The sequence below is a fragment of the Diabrotica undecimpunctata genome, chromosome 5 (genome assembly GCF_040954645.1).
Source record: "Diabrotica undecimpunctata isolate CICGRU chromosome 5, icDiaUnde3, whole genome shotgun sequence".
Lineage (NCBI taxonomy): Eukaryota > Metazoa > Arthropoda > Insecta > Coleoptera > Chrysomelidae > Diabrotica > Diabrotica undecimpunctata.
This window is the reverse complement of record NC_092807.1, coordinates 114704836-114718825: the sequence shown is the minus strand read 5'-3', so window position 1 is coordinate 114718825 and position 13990 is coordinate 114704836. Positions and strand designations below refer to the sequence as shown.

At 30.4% G+C, this 13990-nt stretch overlaps 1 protein-coding gene and 1 long non-coding RNA gene across 2 annotated transcripts in view; both read left to right on the top strand.

Annotated features, from left to right (window-relative positions):
* Nucleotides 1-1350: 1350 nt before the first annotated feature.
* Nucleotides 1351-2660, top strand: LOC140440754 (uncharacterized). Its single transcript, XR_011950920.1, has 3 exons — nucleotides 1351-1783; nucleotides 1891-1957; nucleotides 2392-2660. It is a non-coding gene; the product is annotated as an uncharacterized lncRNA (long non-coding RNA).
* A 6853-nt stretch (nucleotides 2661-9513) lies between these two features.
* Nucleotides 9514-13990, top strand: part of Clbn (Nuclear export mediator factor NEMF homolog Clbn) — a 29274-nt gene continuing 24797 nt past the window's right edge. The window contains exons 1-4 of the mRNA XM_072532582.1: nucleotides 9514-9727; nucleotides 9785-9956; nucleotides 10062-10398; nucleotides 13809-13972. Of these exons, the coding sequence (XP_072388683.1) occupies nucleotides 9672-9727; nucleotides 9785-9956; nucleotides 10062-10398; nucleotides 13809-13972 (729 nt within the window). The 5' untranslated portion in view covers nucleotides 9514-9671. The remainder of the gene's footprint in view (nucleotides 9728-9784; nucleotides 9957-10061; nucleotides 10399-13808; nucleotides 13973-13990) is intronic.

The window sequence follows — 13990 nt, the reverse complement described above, 5'->3', positions numbered from 1 at the left end:
ATACTGACATTTCCTATCGAGCCCGGTTCGTGGAATACAAAATTGCTGGAAATGAAATGTTGGTTACATACATTTAGGCTAAGTCAAGGCGATAATAATTAATACATACAGAGTGAGTTTTAAGTATGGACCGCATGAACGCATCAATTATATTAGAAATGGTTTAGGTACAAATTTATATATAAATTTTGGTTTGTCAAAGGATCTTTTGATAAAAAATAGTATTTACACCGTTGTTTATTTTCCGTTTTTCTGGAAATATAATCAACTATGTTATCTCAAATCTCTAAAAATCATGAAAATCATCTCATCCCACCGTTTCCAGTAATATTTGTGTTGGGGCTGTGTTGGATCTTGGGTATTATGCGTCATTATTGGTCTTATACTTGCCTTATCAATTGTTGATTTCATCTTAGTATTGTTATGTCGTTAGACTACCTAGTGTTATTAAAAGCCAGTCTATTTGCTATTTGTACTTGATCTCTCAGTCTCAGCTTTCTCTCTAGGTCTCCATAACTTAACAGTATAATCTCTAGTTATTTTACTTCCATTACTTGTTCAATGCTGATGCCATCGATTTCTAATTTACTTCTGCCTGGTTCTTAATTGGTTAATATTGGGTTCCTGAGTTAAGAAGTCATATTAAATTGTTTTTGCTCTTGTGTTAGATCTATGAACTAGTCTTCGTACACTATTTTTGTCTTAGGCTATCAATATTACGCCATCTGCATAACAAAGTATTTTGCCTTTTTTCTCATTATGTATCATGTTCTTTTGATGACTTGGTCAATGATTAAATCGAGCAAATCGAGCATTCAGATTGTGTCTTATTTCGTTGCCTATAGGTTGACCGTCTATTCTGACTTCCATCTTATTGTTTTGGTATATGTTTTCAATAGTTTTTATATCTAAGGTAGATCTTCAAGAGAACTTCTCTATTATACAAAAGATGGATTACATATTTGAGACTTACTCGGTCGAATCTTTATTATACCTATTGTATATTATTGTTCTTCTAATCTTATCCTCTGATTTATTAGTTCTTGCAATATTCTAGCTATTTTTCTCTTTTTTGAGAGTAGGATTAGTTAGCTAGTTCTGCATTATTCCGGTAGTTCACTATTTACTTACGTTAACGTGACTAATGTACCAATATACTGGTCCTTGAGGACACCTAATTTTTATATGCCTATACTACTTCCGATCCTAATACTTTCATAGGGTATATCATTTTGTTTCGCTGGTTTTGCATATTTACTCCAAGTAATGATGGTGATGTGTTGTCATAACCATTTATTATTTTTCTCAAAAAAAATTAGCAACTTTTAGTAAAAACAGGATTTGAATTTAAAGTTATACGGGCTTTACACCAACAATAAATTCACGAAGAAATTCATGAATTTATTCATCAATTTCTGTGTCAATAAATTCGTGAATTTCTTGGATGTAAAAGTTTCTTTGACTTCAAATAAATTTTTACATCAAGTGTCATTATTTCAGTAGTACCAATGGTTTTATTATTGGATGTTATTTATTGTTGTTTGTTTGAATAAAGATATTTTGGATTTGGAAATATAATCAGAAAACAATATCGTTTTAAAAAGAAAATAGTGATTAAGATTGTACAAAAAATTATGCTGAATTTGGTAGAGTAAGAGCTTGAACAAGAGGTAAAAATTAGTGGAAATTACATGTAATTAGTGAAAACTGTTGATTTTGGACACACAAGATAATTTCAAATAACTTTAATAAGGACAACATAGCTAAAGAAACAGAAAAAGCGGTAATTTTATTTTTTTGTATGATAGAACAAGAAAATCTAGCATTCATTACATACTAAAAATTAACTGCTGTTAGCAGAAATGTTAATCAATTCATTGTGACTTTTAGAATGATGAAAGCCTTTATTTAAATACAATACCTGCCTGCACCAAGTCGAAGTAAAGAAGAAAGAAAGGTACAATACTTTTTATAATCTTTTAACCACTATTCATAATATATTCTCAAGAGATACCTAATAAAAGGGTATGTTTATTGTTAGAATATTGAGATGTGTACAATTCTAATCAAAAAAAGAAGTTGTAAAGAAATGAATACTTAAAAACAAATAAAAAATGGAAATAACCAGTAATACTTTACCACTAGTTTGTGAGCTGATTATTTACAATTTTAATAATTTGTCTAACATATTACAATTTGCTTTATTGAATAGTAGGGTAGGGTAGGACTAAACTAAATATATAAAAATACAATCATTTTTAAATATAATATAATTTAAATGGTAAATGAAGAATCATAATAACAGGAATAAAAGCTAGTTTTAATATTTGTTATACACAAACAACTATTTTTTTCTAAATAAAAAATCGTATTTATAGATTTTATTCGTAGGATATGGAATCCTGCATTTTTAAAGAAAGATAGTCAACTTTGGAAGGAAACTATAAATAATAAAGTATAAGAGTAAGAAGAATTAATAGGAAAGAATAAAATTAGTAGCAGGCCAAAGTCTTCATGTAGAAAAAGCGGAGAAGAGAACACAACAGAAACATGTCAGAGAAATGGAACTGGCAGAAGACATGAATTAAAAAGAAATAGATTTATTAGGTTTAAAAATTAGATTATTCAAAGAAAAATTTAATAAAAAATTTATAAAGAAATTATATGTATATTAATAATCCTTCTGAGGTTTTCCCATAACAAAAATATTTTATAGGGCTCTCAAACATCTTCAACTTAAGTTCAATAATGTCTTTATTTAGCAATTCATCTTCAAAATTGTCTCCACTTTGATTTTTCAATTGAATCATTTCAATTGTACAGCCACTTCCATTGACTAAAATGGGAAACTTTCTTCTTCCATACACATTTTGTTACATATCTGGAATTCATTATACAAAATTTCAGGATGTCTTAGTGAATTGTTTCAGTGGACTTCTGAATGTGAATTTAAAACGTTATCAATAATATAGAATAATCCATATCTGGTTCTAAAAATAGATCAATGGACTCGATGCAAAGTTAATTTAACAATCCTATCAATAATACAGAATTATCCATACCGGTTCCATCCCATACTGGGTTCAAAAAGAAAATATATCCAGCGAGTATCAGAATTTAAAATCAATCTTTGATGTATTTAGAGCATTTATTGTAAATTTTTAGAATTCCATGATACATCCTTGATATTATTTGGATAATTAATGATTTATAACTCTTTTTTTGCAAGTTGCTGTTTTTGAGAATCATGAGTCGAATATGAAAACCTAGCTACTATCTCCATACTTTTCATTTTGCAATCTTATAATACTTGGCATCTCAAAGAAAACCATCCTTTCCTGTTTCAGAAATCAATAGCACCCATATCTCTTGGAAAACATTGTTTAATCAATTTTTAAACTTTCAAGATGATAAAAACATTTACCTAATGACTAGACCAAGTAAAAGATAGGAGTGAAGAAAAAGGTAGAATTATATAATCTTTTAGTAACAAATATTTAGGTACTATATACAAGGTGGTTCAGAATTATGTACATTAATTTCTAGAGCTCATAGTACATCCAAAAATAAGGGTACTTCTTTATGTACACTTTTTTATAAAACTGAATAAGGGAGATACAACCCTTTAAAGGGGTGAATTGAAATTCTTATTTTTTCAAATATCTTCCAAACGGTTTTGAATACGGAGTTCATATTTTGGGAGTGATTATAAGACATTAATTAATTTCATGTCACCACCTACCACATCCGATATTAATACAGGGTAGTTTTGGAGGGTAAGTGGGGGTTATTGCGTCACGTTTTTTAATTTTTACATATTTTAAAAATTGTTTCCTTAGACTTTTCTACGCAAAAAAGGTGATCTTGTAATATTTCGATAGATATCACCGTTTTCGATTTATTTAAACTCGAAGGTAGGTATACATGTATTTTATTGTAATTGTTACATTTCTTAATATTCATCAAGTATGCTTTGGAATTGACACTTGTGTTAGCAATAATATTACAAATTAATGGAAAACTTAATTAATACTTAACCTTTAATTAATGGCGAAAATAATATTTCACAACAACTGTTCAAAATGTCCTCCATTTTGTTGAATACATAATCTTATTCTTTTATTTAGCGAATGCATTAAACCATTTAATATTACTGGATCGTTTTGTAAATCGGTAAATACTTGTTCAATTTTGTGTCTTAACTCATTTACTGTATTAATTGGAGTGTTATACACTTTTGATTTCAAATAACTCCATACTGTAAAGTCCATTGGATTAAGATCACAACTACGAGCAGGCCAATGAATCGGTGCATCCGCACCCCGGCCTATCCACCTATCAGGGAAATGTTCATGTAACCACCTTCTTCAAATTCTTGTGTAATGTGGTGTATCACCATCATGCATGAAAAACATGTTTCTTCGTATTTGTAATGGAATATCTTCCAAAATATCATGTATATAATATAATATATTCTCAAAGCATTAAATAAATAATATTTGAAAAAAAGATGTAAGAAAGGGAAAAGTAAACAATTTTTTAATAAAACTAGAGTTTTCTGTCTCGAAATTGTATATTTTTCCTAAAAAAAATACATAATATTATTTTCTGTCTTTTATTATAGAATATTAAACTTACCTCTTTTCCATAACTATTACTTGACACGACAAGTACAATGCAAAGTTCAATTTGGTTCAATAATCAAAAGCAAAATAATTATTATCCCTACTTCGCGCCAAATCTACACAGGTTGGTGACACTGAATTCACGTCCAATAAATGTGAAAAATAGAACATGTCGCTACCTTCCGGAAAGACCGACACAACTGGATTATTGCCACTTTTCAGTAGAGCCGATTAAAGAATCCAGAATTTTATTTTTTTTTGTTTTTTGTATATTTTTTAAAAATGGTATAAAAGTTTAATTATTATTGGAAAAGAACATATATTATGTGTATTTCACTAATTGTATCATTTTTAGTTTATAAGGATTGGCAGGATAATAGCTAAATGTGACGGTCTTTCCCAAAAAATATTATGTTCTTTTTAAGTTATACCTACTGAAGTAATAAAAATACTTAGTCTATATTTAGTAAAAAACGTTTAATATTTTAAATAAAGTACAAACATTCTGTTATCACAAAGATAGCAACTCATAGTTCAGTACCACATAAGATCTATATTACTATTACTACTTAAGAAAACTAATAAATCAACTTAAACTTAATTGTAATTCTTACTACGTGAACCAAAAAATAAAGTTAAACAATAATAAAAATCAAACTCATTTAAATGACACAAAAAAAAATTAAACGGTAAATATATTCGAAAAAAATGTAATCTAATTAAAGGTTTAAATAGAAAGTGTGGTAGAAACTTGGGATTATATTTTTTCCATTAGTGATATAATTCCCTGCTTCTTTTTATCAGATATTTCAAGTTTCGTATTGTATAATTTTTTAAAGTGTAAATTCTGCAAATTCCAATTTGATCTTCTACAAAGCATATTAATTTTCAAAAAATTATCTTCTGCGTGGGATATTTTACAAAAGAAATTGGCAGGTGTGTCTTTTCTGACCCCAAATACCTTAATATCAGAGATTTTTACGTTTTCCCCATTTGAAGTCTTATAAATTTCTTTCATGCCCATGCTAGCTGTTAAATCTTTAATGTCCAGAAAATCATCATGGCTAAACTCGTGAACCTTGTAAGGTTGGCCTGTTTTTTTCGCTTGTCGGATAAGTGTAATGTACTGTTCTGGTACATAAATAGCTGCAGCCTTTTTGTATCGTGTTATTTGTCGCTCTATTACCGAATAAACGTTATCAGCATCATTTTGAGTGTGGCCTCTTATTAAATATTTATGGGTGATAACGTTTATGTTCTGCCCTGTGCAATTATCAGTATAGAAAATAATATCTATCATTTTTGAGTCGTTGATACCTTTTTGATTTATTTCATTCAAAAAATGCCATATACAAGATCCAATCTCATTTGCACCTCTTTTAGCTTCCCCCTCGTGCCAAACGTAACACGACACGTCTTTGTCAGGGAAACTGGCAAAAGTTAAATAATACGTATTCAGTTTCGAAATATAGTAGAAGGAGGATGCATTGCCAGTGGGACATGGTAAGGTAGCTTGCAAATCAAAAGTTACTATGTACTTTCCAGTTTTTTTATCGTTTTCCCTTTCTATTCTTGAAAGATCTTTTTCCTGCAAGTGGGTCTCATACCTGTGTCTTATCAACTCTTTAGCTTGTTCAGAAGCGTTTTGAAACTCTAGGCATAGATATTGATCTTTTTTTGGAAAATAAAAATCTATATTAAACTGCTTTGTAAATACATCGTAGTATGTACGGTATGTAGCACATTGTACATTTTTATTTTCACATAATTCTTTATAATCCCTGTACAATTCGGCTATTGTCCTCGTTCCCTCTATATATTCTTTTTGGGTCCGTGCACGGCAGTAGTGGCTCTCAACCCGGGGTATTGATTGAATGTGAACCATTATTGCTTGCAAAATATCATGGTCCCTAGTTTTGTGTTTTTTGTGTTTTCCTCTTGCTTCGTTTGCAATAATACCGTGAGTTTGTTTTTGCTTTTGTTTTTCAGATACTGTTCTTATAGTCCTTGAAGTGATTCCTAAGGTAGACATAAAAAAAGTTTTACAAACACGGTGTTTCCTTTCAAGTACATGAAAATAATACGCATTATTTAGACTGCGTTTAGCATTACTGTACTTTGATTTTGCTACGGGACTCAATGATGATGCAATAAAATCCCTTTGTCTTTGTAGATCTGCTAAGTTCCAATATTCGTTAAAAATTACTAGTCGTTGTTCTTCCATGATTTTTTCCTTACATTTTAGCCTACATTTTTCAGTACAAGGTTGTAACACTTTTTTTGCATCTCTAGTTATTTGTGTTTTTATTTTAGTTCCATCTGCCAGTTTGGAAATTTTTACTGATGTGTAACTTTTTCCACTGTTTCTTAAGCGTCGAGTCACATTTTTTTCCAGTTGGCCTCATTAAATGTTCTCTTTCTTCCTCTTTGTTTTGTTGAATCATCCTCTTTTTGTTTCTCGAGTAATACTGTTTGATCTTCTTTCCTATTAACCACCAGTTTTGCTGTGTCGTTTTCATCACCCGAATCGGAAGAATCTGACGCGACGTCTGCGCTTACATCATATTCTGGATCAATATCTGATTTTCCTGAGCCAAATGGTTCAGAACTACTGGACTGGCTGCTAACACTGGATGAACTCGAAGAACGGGAACAATCATGATTTGACGGCTGGGTAACAGCAGGTATACTGGACGTTGAAGGATTTGTAACTGAAATGTACATAAAATTGAATAACACAAAAATAAACAAAAATAAAACAATATACCTTGACATTCAACCATCTGATTGTCTTCTATTTCGATGAGATTTGTTTCACATTTTGAAGCGGTTATTACATCTTTCTCATTATGGTTATTCTGAGATACACTAGACGGAAATAAATCGTACTGATTTACGTTATATTCATTATCTGGAAAATATAAAAATATTCTTTAAAGTAGTATTTTAAAGGACACAGGAGTATTTTACCTTGTAATGTGGATAATTCGGTATAAGTTTTTTCTGATGTTTCTCCCATGGTTCTGTTCTCTGTTGTATTTAAAGATGATACTACACATGATTCCAAGATAGCTTGTTGTTCTGCATCAGCTTTATTAACATCTTGGATACATTCTAAAAAATATATTTTTGTGTACAAGGCACAATAGGAATAAAAAATATAAACTACAATACCTTTTAAACTAAGGTGATCTTCTGATTCCTTTAAAAAATTTTGAATTGCCCACATTGGCTTATCAATGTTATGAATTTCTACATTTTTCTTTGTAAGCTTCATTATCAGTGAATTTCTGTTTTGCTTAGTTTCCATTATATGTCTGAAAGGAAAAAAAACTTAATTTAAATTCACAAAGTATTTCCAGAAATGCACGCATTTATAACTGAATACGGCCGCCGTAACATTGATTTCTAACAAATGTTAATGTTTATTCAAGAAAGAACGTTCTAACTCGAAATCTGATATTTAGCAGACCTTACATCTAACTCTTTATTTCAGGAAAAAACGTCTCACTCATAATAATTCAAAAACTATAACACAAGAAACCTAAATAATATTTAGTTTTTACAAGCCAAACCGTAATTTTTTAAATTATGATCGTTATCTCTGAAATTACGATACATTAAAATATTCACAATTACCTTGAAGACAGGCGTAACTTAAAATGTGACGATGTTACTTGTAACTTTAAAAAACTATCTACTTACCTTTGCCCAGACAACTGGCACAAATAAAAGATATGACGATATTTCTTGAAATAATTAATAAACACAGACGACACCTCTTATATCAAGACGTTCTTGACTGAAAAACAAACCGGATCGCTGCAATTACAACGTCGTGACTGAAGTGAGTCAGTCTTGAATGGTAATGGAGGGGAAATTCAGAACAGTGACAATTCGTAACAGTGGCGCCGTGTGATTATTTTTTGGACTATGGTTGTGACGATTTTTTTGGCAATAGATTGAGAAATTCTGTGTTCAAAACTGTAACAAAACGAAAAACAGATATTTCAGAGTTGCGACGGTCTTTCCGGAAAGTAGCGATGTTCTATTTCGTCAATTTCTTCACGAATTTATTCATGAAGTTATTCACGCCAAAATTGGATGTCAAATTGTGCTTTACACACGTCAAATTTGACCTTGAAGCGACTTCATGAATTTCTTCATGAATTTATTGTTGGTGTAAAGCCCGTTTTACCGATTACCGATAAGATTTTCCAAAGATAAAGGTGGATTTTCACAGATCCGATATCCGACGGTACGATGATACTTGCGATGATACGATATAAATTTCAGCGAATTTCATTGGTTGAAAAATGACAGGTAGAATTTTCGTACGAAATTAAAAGTCATCGGAAGAAGTTAAAAATATTTCAACTTTTGCACGAAAATCGGATGAATTTTAACATTGTTGACATTCTAACTTGAACCTTAACCTTACTTTTGTGGAGTGTTTATGTTTACTACTTGAAATATATTTAAAATGGAACAAAGACCCAATTATTATATAAATGCAATGAATAAAGTGTTGCTTTTGGATCTTCTACACCATGTGAGGCAAAAACGACGAGAACGTAGCTCAATATAATATACATTATATCAAAAAAAAACAGCTAACATTTATTGACAGTTAATTGAAATAAATATTAATCTTATACTATATTATTTATCTATGTATTAATACATCCAATAATCTGACACATGATACATATATATGACATATATGTCAAAAAATTTCGGATACGACCAACCGTTCTTGGGATACGACAATTAAATATATTCGTACGAAAAATTTCGTATTTCGTGTCATCGGATATCGGATCTGTGAAAATCCAGCTTAAGATTTACAAAAAAAATTATAGTTGGCAACATTGACGTGGTTAGGCGAGTTGACGAGTTGTCAAATCGTCCAGCAGCAGGAACAAGGTGCAAGGAAGTGATAAGGTTAAGTCTGCAGCAGAAGTCAAAATAAATAACTTGTTGGCAATGGTTTTTTATCCACACTAAAAATTATTTTAAAAATTTTTCTGTCCATCTTGACCAACCATGAAAACTCGATTTAACACATACGATATCGTATGTGTTACAGAAGAATTGCAAAAGTAAGAATACATCACATTATATGTACCATATTATCTGTTTATTCCATTGTTTTTCAGGTTAATTGGTATGAGAGTTAATAATATATATGATATTGATAACAAGACTTACTTAATAAGACTACAAAGGACTGAAGAAAAACAAGTTTTACTACTTGAATCTGGTAATCGTTTTCATCTAACTAATTTTGAATGGCCTAAAAATATTGCTCCCTCTGGTTTCAGCATGAAAGTAAGTAAAATGACCATCATTGCCATTATAAATAAAGCAATTTGATGTAAATTGGATGAACTACATTGGTAGTTTATTTTGTTTGTCTAATTTGTTGAATTTTAGATGAGAAAGCATTTAAAAAACAAACGCTTGGAATCTCTAACCCAACTGGGAACAGACAGGATTGTAGACCTTCAATTTGGAACTGGAGAAGCTGCCTATCATCTCATTTTGGAATTATATGATAGGGGTAATATTTTACTGACAGATTATGAACACACAATTTTGTATGTTCTTAGACCTCATGTAGAAGGGGATAAATTAAAATTTGCAGTAAAAGAAAAATATCCTCAAGGCAGAGCTAGAGAAGGTGGTGTTATTTCTAAAGAGCAACTTTTAGAACTTTTAACCAAGGCTAAAGCTGGAGACCAGCTAAAGAAAGTTCTTGTTTCCAATTTGGGTAAGTATACTTTGTGATAGATATCTACAAAATGAGGTACATAAAGGATGATACAAGATATTTGGACAATACTATGTATATACATATCATCATCATTATCAGTGTATTCTTCCGAAGTGCAGCCTCCCTTACATATTTGTTCTTCATTTCTGCCTACAATTGTATAATATTCGCTTTTCTCTACCATGTTGTATCAGCTTGTGACCTTATGTCATAGTCCCATCATAAATTTGGATGCCTCTTGGATACCACAATGTAATTCTAGTGGATATGGATTGACCAGATTACAGGAAGTTGCAAAAGACTGATGCATGATGTGATAGAAATAACCAGACACAGAAGTCTATGGACACAGGGCATACACTATATTATAACAACTACTACTCTCTCTCCAGTGGCCAAGACTGACAAGGAGAGAGGGTAAGAAAGAGAGCTAGAGAGGTAGACAGATTTAACCCTTTCGGTCACGCTTTTTTTTTAGTGTAATGAAATATATTTTGTTAATAATTCCAAATTATTACCAGTTATGGTACTCTTTTGTAAGGTAATTGTTTTGGTAGGAATATTAGCATTTTTTTTTAAATCAAATAGGGCCCGTTTTTGATGTTTTCAATTGACAAAATTGTGACTAACTGTCATATTTACTTAAACGAAGTTAAAATTTTTGTGTCGTCAATTGACGACACAGTGACTGAAAGGGTTAAGGTCTTCAAATATTTGTCTATACCAAATTTACCTTAAAGATGCAGTAGCAGTAAACAAACCAACACACGTTATCAACATTGTGAATATTACATTGTTTTTGAAACTCGAGTCTGTTTAGTGGAAACAGTCAGTTGTGTTTATTAATGGACTACCTCACCTCTGACGTTACAATGGGCGGGGCTTCGAAAACCTTTCTAAACATTTCTACACTAAATACAAGATAGAGCTGCGGTAAGTATAAATAAACCGTCAACAGTATGATTGTTACGAGGGGCATTCCCACATCATGATTTTAACGATGTATAAACCTATATTTTCCTGTATTATGAAATACATATGAAAATATGAAGTAGACATCGTAGCATAAGTCGTTCACAGGAATAACAGAACTGAAAATAACTGAATAAACATGTTAGAATGAGGTTTTCCAACAACATAATAACGTGAATCCGTTATTGTAATGCACGGAATTAAAATACAATTACATTAAATGTGTAAAAATGTTTTTAACGTAATATTTAAGGTTGAAACGGAGTTGCCACTCGTGAACTGAGCTCTTAATGGCACTCCATTCGCTGGTTTAAGGAAAACGAAATTTCAAAGCAAAAACCTATGCAAAGGTCAGAAAAATCTTGTCAAAAATAAAAACATTCAACATATCTGAGTAATAAATAAAACAAAAAACTCAAAGTGTAACTTAGGTAATATTTTACTCAGAATCTACCTCGAGTGCCTGTGAATACCTTCTTTTTTCTTTACCCATTTCATCTACAATATGCTAACAATAGTGTATTTTTTTATGTTTATTCACAATAGTCAAAAGCTCGACTTTTAGAACTGAATTGTCAAAACTTTTGATCGCAGCCACTTTTGAATCTCCGCTTTCTTTAACTCGGTTGTCGATATTTATTAAACGGGGAGTATATAACGAATATTAAGATAGAAAAAAACATGGCGACTACCAAAATGGCACTACACAGGATCTTGATTATATAGAATGTATAGTTATGTACGAGATATCATAAGGCACTATGAATGAAAATAAATTTACTATAGACAAATTTTGATTTATTGACTTAAGGAAGGCCTCTGGGTAAGTTCAAAATAAACAACTGATCGAAACCTAACTTGCGACATAGCAAATGAAAAGGGACGATATAACGAATCTATTAAGATATGTAATTGATTTTCTATCTTAATATATTCGTTATATCCTTCCCTTTCATTTTCTATATCGCGTGATAGGATTTGATCAGTTGTTTATTTTGTACTCAGCCAGAAGCCTTCTTAGTCAATAAATCAAAATTTGGCATACGGTTTTTGCTTTCGTATTAAATTATTAAATGTATACAGCATGTTCAGCATAAAGTCGAACAAAAGATGTGGGATCTTGACAATATCATTGAGACTCAAGTTGAACCACTGATAATTAACGTAGTTAATGAGAGCAGCACGTCAGACTCTGATTATGAATAAAATATTAATTTACACTGTGAGTTTTTTGTTTTATTTATTAGTCAGATATGTAGAATGTTTTTTATTTTTGACGAATGATTTTCTCGGACATTTGCATAGGTTTTTGTTTGAAACTTCGTTTTCCTTAAAAAACGAATGGGGTGCGATTAAGAGCTCAGTTCATGACTGGCAGCCCCGTTTAAACCGGAAGCTCTTAGATATTAATACTCATAATTTTAACGCAATTTAAGAAGTTTTTACTTCTGGCGGCACTTTTCCAAGTGCGCCTTATTTTTTTTTAATACAAAATTTTCGTTTATGAAAACATTTTAAGTTAAGGTATATCTGTATTCAAATTTACGAAATTTATATAAAATGAGATTTCAATTTCTGGTAACATTTGTAATCTGGATCACGTGAGTTTTATTGTTTTTCAAATAAAAACTGAAAACATAATAATAAGTTACTTCTTTTGAGGCGAACTAACACACAATTTACATTAAAAAATAAGTGTATTTGATGTTTCGATTTCGATCGTTTAAGTGTCAAAACAACGTTGCAATTACTGCTTTATTATTTTTGTCAAACCATAAGTTTCTTTTTATTTTACAGTAGTGAAGCTAATTTTGAATTTCCTTGAAAATAATACTAACATTGTATATTTTATCTTCGTTGTTCATAGTAAACAAATCTTTAATTGTACATACTGTTTTATTAATTTGATAGGAAATATGAAAGCAAAACCGCACGCCTATGGAGTCTTACGTAACATAGCCTGGTTTTGTTTACTTTTACTGCACGTCGAATTTGAATGAGGTGTAGTTCAAAAATTATACAAATGACATAAACATGATGTATGTCTTAAATTAGTACTATTAATTTTAACAAAATGATAAAGTATCTTACAATTAGTTTGTATTTAGTAGGTTTAATGTTTCTTTAGTTATCAAAATTTTTGACACCCTTTTAATTTAATTCAAGTTTTAATATGTAAATCACAGGTTTTACTACTTCGTTATTTTGTGTTTCCACACATGTTATAATCAAGACTCAAGATAGCAGTTGGATGATAATCCTGATTTTGATAATCCTTTTGGGTAATTTATATATATATATATATATATATATATATATATATATATATATATATATATATATATATATATATATATATATATATATATATATATATATATATATAGTACTTTTCTACTTCCGTGTTATAATTAATATTATGTTTAACATTTTAGAATATGGTCCTGCTCTATTGGAACATGTCCTAGCTCAACACAATTTTCCAAATTCTACCAAAATTGGAAAGAATTTTGATCCAGTTGAAAATCTTGATAAAGTTTTTGAAACAATTTTAGATGCCGAAAATATTTTTCAAAATTCCAAAGGTGGCCAGACTAAGGTAGAGTGTATTTGTAAT